The sequence below is a fragment of the Elephantulus edwardii genome, unplaced genomic scaffold (assembly GCF_000299155.1).
Source record: "Elephantulus edwardii isolate Elephantulus edwardi_28Jun2011 unplaced genomic scaffold, EleEdw1.0 scaffold00032, whole genome shotgun sequence".
Lineage (NCBI taxonomy): Eukaryota > Metazoa > Chordata > Mammalia > Macroscelidea > Macroscelididae > Elephantulus > Elephantulus edwardii.
The window spans coordinates 10,448,083-10,466,361 of NW_006399782.1; the positions used below are offsets into that span (position 1 = coordinate 10,448,083).

The 18,279-nt window shown below is 35.6% G+C and overlaps 1 protein-coding gene across 2 annotated transcripts in view; it reads right to left on the reverse strand.

The window, feature by feature from the left end:
- The window catches only part of STXBP5L (syntaxin binding protein 5-like), a 405,474-nt gene extending 387,769 nt beyond the window's left edge, over positions 1 to 17,705 (reverse strand). For both annotated transcript variants that reach the window (XM_006884245.1, XM_006884246.1), the window contains exon 1: positions 17,515 to 17,705. In XM_006884245.1, the coding sequence (XP_006884307.1) occupies positions 17,515 to 17,703 (189 nt within the window). In that variant the 5' untranslated portion in view covers positions 17,704 to 17,705. The remainder of the gene's footprint in view (positions 1 to 17,514) is intronic.
- Between the last annotated feature and the right edge of the window lie 574 nt (positions 17,706 to 18,279).

An 18,279-nucleotide genomic window follows, 5' to 3' on the forward strand; every position in this document is an offset into this window, starting at 1 on the left:
AGTGAGCTAAAACCACAATGCAGCATACTAGAAGAAAAACGAGAGGGGACATAAAAAGAATATGGAAACAAACAAACAAACAAAAAACCCCAAACAAACCCATGGACAAACATTAGAATCATTTGGAGAATATCAAAAGAATAACATACATATGACTGGAATTCTAGAACAAGAAGGGGGCAGGGAAAGCATTGGGAAAATTTTGGAAAAGTTACTAGAAGAAAACTTCCCAGGCATATAAAGAATGAAAAAATCCACAAACAAGAACCTTGGAAAACCTCAAACAAACTAGACTCCTAAAGAAAAACATCAAGACATATTGTAGTCAAATGTGCCAAAATCAAAGATAAGGATAGAATATGAAAAGAAGCACAAGAGAAATATAGTTAGCTACAAAGCAGAACCAATTAGATTAAGTTCTGATCTCTCAGCAGGAACTATGTGAGCAAGAAGACAATGGATGGCATACACAGTAAGTCGAAAGAAAACAACTGCCAGTCGAGAAATCTGTACCCAGCAAAGATGTCCATCAAATATTAAAGTAATATAAGGTAATTTGCAGAAAAGTAGGAACTTAAATATAAACTCTACAAGAAATTCTAAGGGAAGTCCTTCACTCAGAGATCACAAAGTAGATGGACTGTAGTAACCTGAAACAAGAGAAAAAGAAACATAGTAAAATATTCGTGAAATCTAGCTTGTAAAGTATCACACTTAATGTGAATGGATTAGATGAACCAATTAAGAGAAAAAGAGTAGCAGAATAGATTAAAAAAAAAACACAAAACAATACCACCACAACAAAGCCTACCAATACATTGCCAACAAGGGGTTATATCTAAGAAACCAGAAATACCCCAAGCAAATGGCATCCACAAAAAATCAGGAGTGACAATAATCACCTCTGATCAAACAGACTTCAGGATGACCATCACCATAAAAAAACAAGGAAGGGCACTATATAGTGATTACAGGTACAAGAGATCAAGGAAATATAACCTTGGTCATCATCTGCACCAAATGGCAGACCTGCAAAATACATAAAACAAAGGCTAATAGACTTGAAAGAACTAGACTGTACCACAATAGTGGCAGGAGACTTTAACATACCATTCTCATCAAAGGATAGGTCAACTCAAAAGAAATTTAACAAAGATGCAGAAGACCCAAAATAGACAATCAGCCAACTTGATCTTGTAAATGTATTCAGGGTATTTTACTCAACTGAAAATAAATTTACTTTCCTCTCAAGTGTACATGGTACATTCTCCAGAATTGATTGGTCATATATCAGGACACAAAATCCAACATCTTTTCCTGATTAAAACCTTTAGCAAAATAGGAACAAAATAGGAGAATAGGGAACTTCCTCAATATAGTGAAAAGTATATATACAAAACTAAGAGCCAACATCATTCTCAATGGAGAATAAATAAAGGAATTTCCCTTGTGAATAGGGACCATATAAGAATGCTCACTTTCACCACTCCTATTTGTAGTACTGTATTGGAAGTACTTTCTAGAGCAATGTAACAAGTGAAGGAAATAAGAGGCATTCAGACTGGCAATGAAAAATGTCAGTGGTAAAATTGTCAATACATGCACACGATATAATAATAGTACACCAAAATTCCCAAGGACTCAATCAAAAAACTGTTAGTATTCTAATTTAGTAGAGTGGCAGGCTATAATATTAATATACAAAAGTCAATAAGATTCCTCTACATTAACAAAGAAAACACAGAGAGGAGACTAAGAAAGCAATAGCATTTGCAATAGCTAACCACAGATTGAGATACTTGGGAATAAACCTAACTAGATCAATATACACAAGTCTGTGGGATTCCTCACTAGTAACAAAGACAAGACAGAGAAGGAAAACAAGAAAATGATATCATTTACAATGTTGTTGTTGTTGATTGCCTTTGAGTTGAGCATGACTCATGGTGACCCTATGAACAAAAGCCCTGAAGCCTTTCTGTAACTATCAACATTTATCAAAGTTCATACCACAAACTGAGATTCTTAGGAATAAACTTAACTAGAGACACAAAAGACCTTTACCAAGAAAACTACAAAACATTTCTGTGAGAAACAAAAAAAAACCCTAATTAAATGGAAAAATTTTCCCTGTTCATGGATAGGAAGATTCAATATAGTGTAAACTGCAATCCTACCAAAATCAATCTACATGTTTAATACAATTCTAATACCAATTAATTTTTCAAGGAGATCGAAAATATAATTTTCATGTTTATTTGGAGAGAAAGATACTCTCAATAAGCAAAGACCTTCTGAAAAACAAGAATGAAGTAGGAGGTATAGCACTTCCTGATATCAAAATATACTATACAGCTGTAATAACCAAGATAGCATGGTATAAAGACAGCCACAAAGAACAATCGAACAAAATAAAAAACATAGAAATTAACACATCTAGCTTGGTCAAATGATATTCTACAAGGAAAAAAAATAATCTATCAAATAGGAAAACAAAAACCTCTTCAACAAATGGTGGTGGAAAAACTGGACTGTTGCCTACAGAAAGCTGAAGCAGGATCTACACCTCCCATTATGCTGTTACTGCTGTTGTTGTTGTTGTTATTGTTGTTATGTGCCATCGAGCTGACTGTGACCCAAAGGGACCCTATTTACATTAGCTCTAAACACTGCCTCGTCCTGAGCCAATCTCATCATCTCTAATAGAACTAATTCCATTTCCCCAGTCACTGAGTCAATCCATGTCATCCTAGATCTTCCTCTACTGCTCTGTTCCTCTACTCCTCCAAGCATGATTTCCTTCTCCACAGACTTGTCTGTCCTGACCACGTGTCCAAAGTATGTGAGACAAAGCTTCCAAAGCCTTACCTCCAGGTAGAAGCTTGATTTCACCCTCTCCAGGACAGACTTGTTTGTTCTCCTGGCAATCCACAGAATGTTCAACATTCTTTTCCAGCACCACAATTCAAAGTCATCAATCCTTCTATCATCCTTAGTTATTAAAAATCAACTCAAGATGGATCAGAAACCTAGGCAGAAAGCCCCAAACCATAAACATTATAAGAGATAAATTTGGACCAAGCTTAGAAGGCCTCACCTATGGTATAATGAGGATTCAAATACAGGCAGAAATACACAATCAGGAGTTGTTGTTATGTGCCGTCGAGTCGCTTGTGACTCATAGCGACCCTATGTATAACAGCCCTAAACTCTGTTCTGTCCTGTGCCAATCTCATTGTCTCCGACACACTCATCCCGATTACCCCAGTCACTGAATCAATCCATCTCCTAGAGGGCCTTCCCCTCCTGTGCCTGCCCTCCACCCTCCCAAGCATGATGTCCCTCTCCAAGGACTGATTTCTCCTTACAACATGACCAGAGTATGTCAGATGAAGCCTCAGAATCCTTGCCTTCAAGGAGCAGCCCAGTTTAACCCTCTCCAGGATTAATCTGTTTGTTCTCTTAGCAGTCCATGGTACCCTCAATACTCTTCTCTAGCACCAAAGCTCAAAGGCATCAATTCTCCTTCCATCCTCCTTAGTCATTGTCCAACTCTCTGATGCATAACAAGTGATTACAAAGACCATGGCCTGTATCAGATGCACCTTGGTCTCCAGAGAGACACTGTTGTTCTTCAGAACTTTAGAGAGGTCCCTAACAGCTGACTTTCCCATTGCAATATGTCTTTTAATTTCCTGGCTGCTGGTGCCAAGAGTGTGGATTGTGGAGCCAAGCAGACTAAAGCTGTGAACAATCTCAATCTCTTCACCATCCATCCTGATGTTGCCAATTGGCCCAGTAGTGAGAATCTTTGTCTTCTTGACATTGAGCCTCAATCCATATTGAAGGCTGCAGTCCTTGACCCTGTGCAGCAAGGACTTCAGGTCCTCCTCAGTTTCAGTGAGCAGGATTGTGCCATCTGTGTAACGCAGATTGTTGATAGATCTTCCACCAAACCTAATGCTGCATTTCTCCTCATAGAGCCCAGCCTCCCAGATGATCTGTTCTGGATACAGGTTGAAAAGGTATGGAGACAGGACACATCCACAATCAGGACAGGAAAATAAAATTGATGAATGGAATCTTCTAAAGATTAAATCTCTGTGAGCATCAAAAACTTTTTACAATCAGGCAAAAAGAAAACATACTGACTGGGAAACAACTTTTGGCAATACCATCTCAGACAAGAGTCTCATGACAAAAGTTTATAGAATCCTACAGGGCCTCCAGAAGAAAAAGACTGATAACCCAATTACAAAATGGGCAAGAGACATGCAAAGACTTTCCACAGAGGAAGGCATTCAGAGGGCCAAAAGACATATGAAGAAATGCTTGAAATCACTGGCAATAAAAGAGATGCAAATCAAAACCACAACAAGATACCATCTCAACCCAGTAGCAGTGTCTAAGTTTAATAGGAGAGGCAAGCAGTAATTGTTGGAGAGGATGGGGAGAGATTGAAGCTCTCATGCACTGTTGGTAGAATTTTAAAATGGTACAACCACTCTGGAAGGAAGTTTGGCATTTCCTAAAAAAGAGCTGAACACAGAAATTCTCTATGGCCCAACTATTCCTAGGACTAGGAATATACCCCCAAGGAAACTAGAACTGACACACAAATAGAGATTTGCACACCAATGTTTATAGCAGCATTATTCACAATCACAAGAATACGGGAACAGCCCAAATGTCCAACCACAATCAAATGCATTGAGAAACTGTGGTACATTCACACAATGTCATACTATGTAGCACTCAGGAGCAATGATTTAGAAAATTACTACATAACTTGGGAGAGCATTATGCTGAGTGAACTATCTCAGTCTCATAAGGATAATTATTGCATAGGACCATTATTTAAAAACAGGAGAACAATTAGTAAAATGTGTATGGGGATCGAAAAGGGAAAAGTGTGGGTACAGAGAGGGGGTGGGCAGAGGGAGAAATCATAGGGTCACATAATTTGGTCGGTGGAAGTGAGGTGGTAAGGGAAATGGGAAATGGTGGAGATCTTGAAAGATAGGGTAATGATGGGTATAATTTAATGGTAAATGATTTGAAATGAATGAAAATGACTGAATGAAACAATGTGAATGAAGGATAGTGTGTTTGTAAACAGAATGTTTACAAACTTTGTATGCAAACCAAGGTAAAATTTAAAAAATTAACTATAAAAAGAAAAAGCTTTTGAAAATACCAAACTAGAGACACAAAGAATCTTTATAAAGAAAACTACAGGCGAGCTCTGGTGGCCTAGTGGCAGGAAACTGCACTGCAATCCCAGAGGTGCGTGGTTCAAATCCACCAGATGCTCTGCTGAAGGAGGAACAATCTCCTGTACCAGTCAGATTCAATTTGACGGTACACACATTAATAAAAAAAAAAAGAAAGAAAAAAAAAGAAAACTACAAAATACTGCTTAGAAACAGTAAGAGACGTAAATAAATGGGGAAATGTTCCCCATTTACAGACAGGAAGATTTAATATAGTGAAAATTAAAATTCTAAAAAAAGAAATTTATATTTTTAACACAATCCTAATACAGATACCATATTCCTTTTTCAAGAGATAGAAAAGGCAATTAGCAAGTTTATTTGGAAAGGAAAGAGCTCTCTAATAAGCAAAGCACTTCTGAGAAATAAAAATTAAGTGGGAGGCAGAGCACTCCCTGATCTCAAAACCTACTCAAATCTGTAATAAACAGTATGGAACTGGTACAATGACAAACACATAGACCAAAAGAAAAGAACTGAAAACCCAGAAATTAACACATTTACCTAGAGTCAGCTGGTATTTGACAAGGAAAAAAAACCTATCAAATGGGGAAATTACCACCTCTTCAACAAATGGTACTGACAAAGCAGGACTTCTACCTGCAGAGAGCTAAAGTAGGACATATATCTCTTAAGGATCTTCCTTTCTCTAACCCTCCACTTCTTTCATTATGATGTATTTTTTCCAAGGACTGGCTCTTCCTAACAATATGCTCAAAACATGATATGAAATTTCACCATCCTTGCCTCTAAGGAGCAACCTGCTTGCATATTTGTTTTCTTCTTTTGGAAGTCTATGGAATACTTTTCTCCAATAGAGTAACTCAAAAGCATCAATTCCTTTTCTTCATCCTTAATCAAATGTCCATGTTTCAGATAGTGGCAAATAATAGAAAAGATCATGGCTTGGATCACCCTAATCTTTAAACCAACATTCTTGCTCTTTACCGTTTGGAGAGGTCTTTGATAGCAGATATTCCACATGCAACACATCTTTGGATTTCTTGACTGCTGGTATCAAGGTTGCTGATTATGGATCCTAGTAAAATGAATTCACTGACAGATTCAATCCTTTCTCCATTTGTCATGATGTTGCCTATTGGTCCAGTGTTGAGGGTTTTGTTTTCTTGATGCTGAGATCATATTGAAAGCTGTAGTCTTTTATCTTCTCCAACAAGTGCTTCAAGTTCTCTTCCCTTTCAGCAAGCAAGGTCATGTCTTCTGCGTAAGGCAGGTTGTTGTTAAGTCTTACTCTGATGCTAATGCCATATTATTCTCAGCAAACAGACTGAATAAGTGTGGAGAAAGAACACAACCCTGGCACACACTCCTCTTGATTTTAAATCATGCAGTGTTCCCGTGTTATGGTCAGATAACAACTTCATGGTTTATGTGTAGGTTTTGCGTGAGCATAATTAATTCTCTGAAATTCTCATTATTCTCTATGTTAGCCATTATTTGTTATGATTCATACAATCAAATATGTTTGCACAGTCAATAAAACACAAATAAGCATCTTTCTAGTATGAACAGGAAGCTTACATAAATTGATCCTCTCTTGGCTCTGCTAAGTACTATGTAAAATAAGGATATGAATGCATTTATAACATATTTATGCTATAAATAAATTTTTGAACAATAAATTTGTCAGATTATCTTCTTTATGTATTCTATCAGTGACTGTGAATGCTGCAGTTAAGTAAGCCTCTTCACAAGTATCACAGTGGACCTCTGTAGGTAATTTTGGAGGCCTTACAACCTATCATTTATATTGTGTTGCTATTAACCATCATAGTGCCAACTGCAACTCAAGATGGCCCTATGTATATCAGAGTTGGACTGTGCTCGTAAAGGATTTTCAGTGACTGATTTTTTTTAGACATATATAATGAGGTATTGCTTGAAAGGTGCCTCTGATAGATGTTTAATATTTTTACCTAGGATTTCAACTTTTTTAAAAAATTTTATTTATTTTAATGAACATTTATAGAGATTTTGGATTTCCATTGATTCATTGTTGCACTATTTTCTGTACCCTACCCCAGTTCGTTCCTCTCTTTTTTTCCCCCCTTTTAAAGTCTGTTTTAATTGTCCCATTGCCACAGTGCTTGTCAAAACCAGTTCTGATTAATCTCCTTTGTCACTTTTAATCATTGTTTTTATATGCCTTTGAGTTGCCTGTGACTTTATGTATAACAGCTCTGAACTCTACTCTGTCCCAAGCCAGTCTCACTGATTCTGAAAGCATGATTTTCTTCTCCAACGACCGGTTCCTCCTAGCCATGTGCCCAAATTATGTAAGACAGAGCTCCAAAATCCTTGCCTCCAAGGAGAAACTTGGTTTCTCCAAGACAGATCTATTTGTTTTCTTGGCAGTCCATGGTATGTTCAAAACTCTTCTCCAGCACCACAACTCAAAGGCATTGATTCTTCTTCTGTCATCTTCAGTCATTGCCCAGCTCTCTGATGCACTGCAAGTAATTGAGAAGACCATGGCCTGGTTCAGGTGTACCTTAGTTCTAGACTGACATCATTGCTTTTCAAAACTCTGGAGAGGTCCCTGACAGCATATTTTCCCAATGCAATTTGTCTTTTGATTTCCTGAATTCTGGTGCCAAGAGATTATGGATCCAAGCAAGCTGTAATTGTTAACAACCTCAATCTCTTTTCCATCTATCATGGTGCTGCCAATTGGCCCAGTGGTAAGAATCTTTGTCTTCTTGATGATGAGCTACAGTCCTTAACCTCCTGCAGCAAGTGCTTCAGATTTCAGCAAGCAAGGTTTTGTCAACTGTATAACGTAGATTGTCGATTAGTTTTCCTCCAAACCTGATGTCACATTCCTGCTCTTAAAACTCAGCTTCCTGAATAATCTGTTTTGCATATATATTTTTACCACTGACCTTAATTAGTGCCTTACTTGAATCCTCATAGTTTAAACAAGCAGTATAATATCATGAGAGAGGTAGGAAAGATTGAGGTTGTCAACACCCTTGGCACTAACAGTCAAGAAATTAAAAGATGTGTTGCATGGAGAAAATCTGCTGTCAAGTACCTTTCCACAAGAGATTGGAAACCTTATTTACTGCTGATGGGAGTGTAAAATGGTGCAACTTTTGTGGAAGGAGGCTTGGCACTTTCTCAAAAAGTTTGAAATAGAAATATTATTTGACCTAGCAAAACCACTACTGGGAATATACCCTAAAGAAACAAGAACTGCCATCCAAACAGATATATTCACACTCATGGTTATTGCTGCTTTATTTACAATAGCAAAGAAATGGAAGTAATCCAAGTGCCCATCAACAAACAAGTGGATGGAAAAACTATGGTATGTTTATATAGTAGAATACTGCACAACACTGAAAAACAGTGAACTCATAAAACATTACACAATATGGGGAACCCTGGAGGACATCATGCTGAATGAAATATCTTAGTAACAAAAGGACAAATACTGCATAGCACCACTGCTTTAAAGCAGGAGTGACATGGGGGATTGGAAGGAGAATAGGATAAGAGCAGACAGATAATGACCATTGCATTGGGACAGATGACGGGAAGAACTGTTTAAAAGGAATATATGATTAGGCTTCACACATACAGCCCAGAATAAGAAGTATATATTTGCAAAGAGGACTGGGGAGGGGGGAGGTAGGTAAAATGAATTTTATGTGCAAAATTAATTTAAATTTTTAAAAAAGTAAACTGACAGAGGGAGAATGGAGGGCAAGGGGGTAAAATGTGCAACAAAGAGGGAATTAAAAGCTAACTTCTCTGTAAACATTCCTTAAAATCACAATTAAAATAATTTTTTTTTAAAAAAAAAGAACCTCTCCACAGTGTAAAAAAGCAAGAATGTCAGTTTATGGACTAAGGTATGTCTGATCCAACTCATAGCCTTTTCAATTGCTTCCTATACATCTGATACTTGAACAGTGAATAAGGATGATTGAAGATCAATCAATGCCTTTGAGTTATGGTATTGGAGAAGAGCATTAAATATTCCATGGACTGACAAAAGAACAAATAAATATGCCTCATAAGATATGTAATCAGACAGAGTGCCCCTTAAGGGCAAGGATGGTGAAATTTCTTATCACATGTTTTAAGTGTGCTGTCAAAGGGATTAGCCTTTGGAAACTGACATTCTACTGGGAAAGATGGAGGGTCAGAGAAAAAAAAGGACATCCTCAACAAAATGGATTGATAACACTATAACAATGGGTAACACTATAATAATGAGCTAAAAACACCTCAGAGATTATGAAGATGGCTCGGCATAGAATAAGGTCCAGATCTGTTGTTCTTATGTTTCCTGTGAATTCTATGGCATCTAATTATAACAGCAAAATAACAAACCAACAAAATGTAAAAAGCCAAACCTATAGCCATTGAGTCAGTCTCAACATGTAAACCTACAGAACACAGTAAACTGAGCCTATAGAGTTTACAAGGGAGAAATCTTCATGCAAGCAGCTGCCACATCATTGTAGCAGGTCTGGTTAGCGTCCAAGAACTAACTGCAAAGCCAGCAGGGCTCCTTTGAGTTACCTAGAAAATCATAAATGACTCCCTCTAATATCCTTAATATATTTTAATTAAAAGTCCCATTATATTACATATGTTAGAATATTAGCTTTTCAAATATTAAAACTCAAACTCTTTGCCACTGCATTGGAATAGACTCATAGTTGACCCTTATGGCTTTTCAAAGGCATTAACTCATACAGTAGGAGACTATTATCCTTTCTTGCATGGAGTAGCTGGTAGATTTGAATCACCAATCTTTTGGGTTGGTAGCACAACTGTCTACTACCTAGGTCTCCAGTACTCCCTTTAAATATTAAAAGGAATTTTAAAACATTACCTCCTCTGATAATAAGAGTGAAAGGAGCTGTTACTACAAGCAATATTCTTTGTAAAGATCATTATTTTGATCTTTACTAGGAATTAAAATCTCAATTGTATTTTATGTGGGGAAAATTCTACTTGAAAGTTAGAGTTTCTACATGAAACTTTGAATAACAGAGCATAGTTTATTGCTGTTAAAGTAATAGGTAAGTGGTTTATAAAATTAAAATGTGGATGATTAATACAATCATGTCATAGTTAAAAGTAATTTTGGGAACTCAAGCCTTAGATTTTTTTACAGGCCCACCTTTAAGTGATGATAGAATGGGGTTCACAAAACTATACTAAACTTCAAAATACAGGAATTTGGTTTAATCAATGTTAATAATCCTAAAGGTAAACAACTGGAAATTATGTAAGATTTTAAATTAGTTCTATATTGAGATTTGCATAGGAGAATGACAGCTCTATTGGTTTGTGTTTTTGGTGTTTTTTAAATTCATTTTAATGAAAGTTTACAGAGACTTAGGGCTTCCACTCATTCATTGTTACACTTTTTTCCCTGACACCCTCCCCCCAATTCACTCTTTTCCTTAAAAAGTAAAAGAAAACCTCTTTCATTGTTATGCAATCCCTCCCCTCAAGTCCACTCCACTATGCATCTTTCATTCTGGACTTCAATAATGACAATAATACCCAATCATATATCCCTTTTAAACAGTTCTCTCCCTCATCTGTTTCAACAATGCAGTCTACATTATTTATCCCTTCTTTCTCAGTCTCCCCTCAACCCCAATGTCAGTCTGTTTTGCAACAGTGGCCCTATGCAATATTTGTCCTTTTGTGACTGAGATATTTCATTCAGCATAATGTCCTCCAGGGTAATCCATTTTGCATAGTATTTCTTGGGTTCTTTGGATTTCAATGCTACATAGTATTCCATTGTGTGAATATACCAGAGCTTCTCTATCCATTCATTTGTTAATGGACACTTGGGTTGTTTCCTGCTCTTTGCTATTGCAAACAAAGCTGCAATAAACATGGGTGTGCATATATCTGTTTGGGTGGCAGTTATGTTTTTTTTGTTTGGTTTTTTTTTTTAGGGTAAATTCCCAGTAATGGAATTGCTGGGTCAAATGGTTTTTCTATTTGCAACTTTTTGAGAAAGCTCCATAGAGCCTTCCATAGTGGCTGCACCGTTTTACACTTCCACCAACAGTGAATAAGGGTTCCAGTTTCTCCACAACTTCACCAACATTTGATGTTTGCTGTTCTGTTAAATTTTACTGTTCTTACTGGGATGAGATGATATCTCATAGTTGTTTTGAGCTCTATTGGTTTTTAAGAGCATAAGAAATGTCCTAGGGAATAAGATCAACATCCTTATCAACTTGCTGACATTATACTAACATCCAAGGACCTGTTTTTGAGAAAACATGACTGTTCTCTAGGTTAAGTTTTGTGTTTTTAAAAAAAAATTATAAGCACTGCTACATATCTATAGCCTCTTCCTCCAATCTGTCCCTGAATCTTTATGCATTCAGGATAAGCAAGCCAGCAAGCCCAGAATACTGAATAACCTGGTGTTGGTTTCTAATATTTTTTTTTTCTTAAAAAGAATGTATCTTTTAATTCTTTTTTTCCCCCCTTAAGCCTGTTAGCATATAAATTATGACAAGGTTAGCTTAATTCTCCCTCAGTTGCCTCCATTACTATTATTAATGATGTTCATCCTCTATTGCATTTTTGGTGACAGGAACATGAGGTTATTGTCTGATGTTTTACCCATAAGTTATCCTGCAGTGTTATCTGTATTATCTTTCCCCCCCTATCATTTTCTAAGTACAGAACAAAGATAAGACTCATATCTTGGGGCATCTTCTCTAATTCTTTTTTTTTTTTAGGCAGACAGCAGAAATGTGGAACTGTGATCATGACCTTGTGCCAGCCTCAATCACAGAGCCACGCAAGTAACATGATGTGACATCAGAGGACATGTGAGGACGATGGAAATCTTGAGGAAGAGAATATTCCAAAGTCCTCAAGCACTTGGTCTACTTTTTAGCTTTTCAGTCTTCTGGAAACCCCATTTCTCTACAATCCAAAGCTATGTTTCTGATTTATACGGGTTTACTGGGGAAGAGCTGATAATAAATTTGGTTTGAGCACCATGAAGATAAATTCATTTCTCTTCAAAAATTATATTAGTTATTTTTTTTGTTGGCTCTTAGATCATCAGCATTTATAAAAACAGATTCTAAATGTTGATGAATAGTGAGTTGGCTAATTTAAGAGTTTATTCAGAACTTTAAGGATTATGCCATCTGGTTCCGAGGATGTATTTATTTTTATCTATTTTGTTAATTAGGTCTAGAACATCCTATGTGTTTCTCACTGTCAATCTAATACTTCTGTACTGTTTGCCTTGAAGATATTTGGAAAAAGAATGTTATTCATAATGCTCACAACAAAAAGAAATTAAAAAATCTTTCTACAATCTTCTTTTCTATATCTTTTTTGAAATTAGATGCCATGTTCCTAAAGTGGTGCCACATCTTACTGGCTGACTCTCTATGTAATACAAAATTTTTTTAATAAAAGTCCTTTGAAGAAGCTATTCAAAATAACATCTGGTTTGCTTTAGCACATTACTCCATCAGCTTCTTTGCTTTAATTTATTTGTTCATTGAACAAATATTTGATTGTCATCTATGTGACAGGCACTATTCTATGTACTGGTTATACAGACACAAACAAAACAAAGTCCTATCCTATGGAGTTTACATTCTAATGAGTCAGGTGAACAACAAACACATACACTTATAATTTAATAACAAATAGTTTTAAGTGTTGTACAAAAAGGCAAGATAAGGATAAAAAACTAGATAAGTGGACAGTGGTCAATCAAGACCTGTCTTACAAAGTAACAACTAAATAAAGAACTGAATGAGGCAAATGTGGCAAGAGATAATTATTTGGGAGGAAAATGTACCAAGCAAAGTAAAAACCAAATTAAAATGTCTTTAGGCAAGAATCCTGTCTGGGGAACAAGAAGATCAATGTAGCCAGTGGAAAGTAAGAAGACAAAGTAGAGAGTAAAGTTAGGTCAGAGTCCAGATCACTTAAAATTTTGTAAAACATAATAGGCTTATAATTTTATATTTAAAGATAAGTGACAAGTCATTAAAGTGTCTTGAGCAAAGGAAAAGCATAATATGCTTTCTATTTCAAAAGAATCCATCTCTTATGTAATGAGACCATAATGAAATCTGAGGGAAAGGATTTAGGGATTAGTGAATAATATAGTCCAAGAGGTTTTTCAGAGATTTTGGTAGTGGTGGCCTAGTGGTGAGGAATGTGGTTCAAGTCTGCCAATTCCTCTGTGGGGAAAAGATGGCAATTCCCTCCTATGCAATTAATTGTCTCTGGAACTGATTGAAAATCTTCTGGAAGTTCAGCTATATGTTGGTTCCAACTCCAATGGGCTAGTATATAAGAATAAGAACAGGCAGTTTCTAGGTGGCATGAAGGGTAATTCCCCCCACTGCTAAAATAATACTGGTTTCAGAACCCTCCATGAGGTCCCTTGAAAGATAATCTTAGTGGTCTGCTCCCAAAAGGTCACAGCCTTAAAAACCACATGGAGAACTTCAGCCATGCACACAAACAAGCACCATGGATTGGAATTGAATCAACAAGACAGTTGGGCCTGGTAATCTCTTTTAGACAGAATTGAGAATAAATTCTGGCTTGCTAGATAGCTGGCACTCAATAAAATCAATAAAAACAAGCAAACAAAAACATACTGACTTTATGATTTTTTAAGGGCTCACAGGATAATTGCAGTGATAGGTAAAAAATCATTTTCATTACAAGGAGGTGTTAAATTTATGCCAGATGTTTTAAGAAAAATAGAGAAGAGGGGGAAACTAATTCAGCTTGGGAAGTAAATAGGAAAGGAAGTGTGATCCATGCTGATGTACTGGAGAATATAGTGTTTGAACTGAGCAATCCAGAGTAATGCAAGTTCTGTAATTAGATTCAAGCTGGAAGAAATATTTTAGTCAGAGGCAACAGCATGTGAAAAGGCACTGAAATAAAAGAAAACATAGTGCTTTCAGGGAATGTTGTACACCTAAGGAAATAAGGAAGAAAAGATAAATGAGAGTATACCAAATCAAGCTAGGCAGTTTTGTGTGTTTTATTAAAAACATCAGGGTGTCAAGTAAATGTCATTAAATTTAAGTCCAGCAAAAGCAGTGTATTTATTTCACAAGTATCTGATCAATATGAGCATTGAAATGCATCCATATTGAACATAAACAAATTACTATTAGCCAAAGTATTAATTTGCTTTTTTATTAACCTTGAACCAAAACTGATTCGGTTATTTCTGTTCTTTTTTAAAATTTTTATAGCTAAGTCTCTGAGTATGAAGGTGAAATCTTTATGCTTATTTAAAACAAACAAACAAAAACCTAGAAAATACCTCACTCGCTATCTAGGGCACTCTGGTGGCCTGGTGGTAAAGAATGTCACTGGCAACCTGAAGGTACCTGGTTTAAATCCACCAGCCACTCTATGGGAGAAAAAAGGACAGATGGGCAATTTCTTCTCACATGTTTTACTGCCTATGACAACCCCCAGGAGAGTCAGTTATGAACTGGTTCTGACTCAAAAGTACATAACAATAGCAACACCTACATATGGACAATATTATCAATTAAAAGGATACATAAAAATTGGGTTTTTTTCCTTGATTGGCATATAAATTATAACTATGATTTCGAAAACATAAGTATACAAATAAATTGCCACAGTTATATGCATGCTATTTATGGGGGTACTGCATATATTTTTGTTTGCACAACATTGTTATTTTAAGTAGCAAGGAAATGACATAGTTAACATTGTACTTAAAAAACAATTCTATAACAAAAGAAACTGGAACATGGTAAAAGAAAAGATAAGGAATTAGGATGTAATTTCAAGAAATCAAGTAAGAAAATAGAAGAGAATGAACAGGCACTGGTGTAGAAGAAAATAAATACATCACAGAAATTCTAAGGAAACAGAAGAAAGAGAATGTAATGACTGATCAGAAAGATCACAGAGTAAAGGATGAATAACAGCAGAGTACAGATTTATACTTTAATTCTAGTCTTTAATTTATACTTAAGTGTTGAAAAGTAGAGGTAACCAAGAAGTGTCAACTTTTTAGTACTCAGAATAGAACATTCTTTACACATTTAATAAGTGAGTCTTAATGAAGTTCCATTTTAATAACAGTTCTAATTTTGGAATTTCCTTCATCTATTTTTATACAGTCCAGGTAACATATAAAAAGGCAAACAGCCACTTTCAAAAGTTAAGTATGATCTTACTCTCCAAATATAACATAGTAATTGCTCTATTTGGTAAAAATATAAATACTGCTAGTGTACAGCTTATGTAGTTCTCTATCTTTACAATTTCCTTGAAAATTTTATACCTAACATTAATATAATCTACTGGTTATGTTCATCTGCCAAGAATAAAGTAATTTTTAAAACTATAAATGCATATGTCATCACCCTTTCCAGTGTAGACACTGCCTACACTTAATTGTCTTGTCTAGTCTTCTCAAAAGCAGATAAAAAATACTTATTCCTCTACGTCAGATGAGGAATTAAAGGCTCAAGGGAGATAAATGGCTTTTCCAAGATTATGTGGCTGGCACGTAGCTGAGCTTTAAATAAAACACAACTTTTTCTGAATTCTAGGCCAGTGCTCTTACTATCACGCCATAGATTTTTGAAGCAGTGCTCCGTTTTGCCTTTGTCAATCCCCATGACCATTCCTTCTCTGAATAAATAGAAAGATGACTACAGACCCCGTTTTCCATTCATATTCACCCATTCTCCTGATTTTTAATTGTTATTTATAATTTTCTCTACAGCTTTATAATTTCAACATCATTCTGCTTCCATAGTAGCTTAATCACTTCAAGAATTCAACATTATGCTCTTGTATCACTGTCATATTCATAAACTGAAAGAATTTAAAAATTTGTTTCAGATCAGGGAATTAAAGCAGCAATATGTCAAGGATTAGAGAATCAGAGGATAATTCCTGGCCTAACAGATTATATTTGGCCTCCAGAACCTCTTTATACATTTGTGTCATAACTAATACTAAGTCCTTTCCTGATCTGACTATTACTTCAGATTAAAGACAAAATGACTACTATAAACAAATTTCACAGGATAAGTAAGAATTAAAGCTGTTTTTTTAACCTAATTCTAAATAATTTTACTTTTGTATAAGGTAACTTATGAAACTTTAGTAACTACAGATTTAATGTTTTTATAATGAGAATGGAGTCTAAAGAAAAGATTGATATTTATCTCATACAGCATTTATTTACTACCAAAGATTTTTAATAATTCCAGGAAAGTAAAATATTCTTTTGTTGAAGTACAAAACATTTCATTTCTACAATTTTAAAAGTTTGCTTTTTTATGAATTCAGATATAGTTATAAAATTTATATTAATTAGTTGGGTTTTGAGTGCATGTCAGACTACATTCTTAGGTTATCCTCCTGTCAAAAAGATGATAAAAATTACAGATCTTTTTGTGTGTGAAAATACAACAGTATCTCTATACATTAACATAATGCTTACTTTGTAAAGCCTCATCGTCTCTTCTTCATCAGAAATTCTTTCTTTTCCTTTCTCATTAAAAGTTCAACATCAAAGTATAATTACCTAAAATGTTTTCTTGCTATAGCAGAATAGTGGTTATTTTTAAGTGCTTATAAATAATACAGGTCTTATAAAAATATTAAGCCCATAACTTAACACTTACTATCTATTCTTTGTTTATTTACTTACGGAGAATCTTAAGAACTGTTTGTTGGCAAATTAAAAATTTTAAAACTAAGCCATTAAGCCTTTATAATTGATACATTTATCTATTTATTATCTATTTAAATCTAATATCCTAATAGTATTGGTCATTTCAGTCTGAACAGTGAAATAAAGGAACAATCAGTTTCTTGGAATGACAGTACAGAATTAATCAGGATGAATAGCTTCTTCAGTTGACTATATATATGTAGACATTACATTAGAAATTTGGTTCACTTTTGGTCCTTAGCATGCCTTTAAATTCTAGATTTTATGTATGCTGATTTCTGCCTTAAACTACCACTGTTTTATAAGTTAATGTTGAAATTAATGCCTGAAACAGCTGTATTAATTCAAATTAACCCTGTCAACAGGGTCCTCTGCACCAGAATGATTTGTATTCTCACATATCAACAGCGTCCAGGATGTGTGTCTTTCTCGATTCCACCCAGCAGCAAAATAATGAATTAACCGGCATGGTGCCAATGCAAAACTTACCTTGCAAATCTGGAAATACTCTGAAGTCAGGGTTTCCTGGATCTCCTCTCTGAGAACCCCTGCAGTCCCTCCAGGGTGCACAGAACCACTTCCAGTGCCACCGCCACTGTTACTGCCACTGCTGCCTCCACTGCCAGGGGAGGAGGCAGTTAAGCCATCCAAAACTTTTCGGAAATTAAACTTCTTCATTTTAAAAAAACTGTTGAGAAATTCAATACAAAGAGGGGAAAGAGTGACTTAATACATAGAACTATATCTGGGCAAAAGTCTCTATCTCCCTTAGCGAAGACAAGTAGCCAGTGCCCATTTCACAAACACTGAAACTGACGAGAGTGGGAGGGAAGGCGGAGGGGATTAGAAAGTGAAGTTTTATTTTGTCAAATTTTAATTCTAAAAAAAGTATATCCTTACAAAAAATAATAATACAACACAACTCTAAAAGCAACAATATTCCCTATTCCTTGCACATCAAATTTTCAAGGGTTTCTTCCCAGCTGTAGCTACGCTTTCTCAGCACTGGGGTAAAAATAAAAGGCAGTGTCATCATCGTCATTAGCATTATATCATCATTATTATACAATCAAAATCAGAGTCCAAGAGATTAAGACTCTGTCGCTCTCCTAAGACCGGGCTTTCCTTCTAAAGGAATATTTTCTTTTCATCAAAACGATGGGGAGAGGTAACCTGCATTAGCTCTACCATCATCTTCTTGACTCTCCCTCAATCATACTTAAAGCTCACATTTACTCAATAGGATGCGATGGG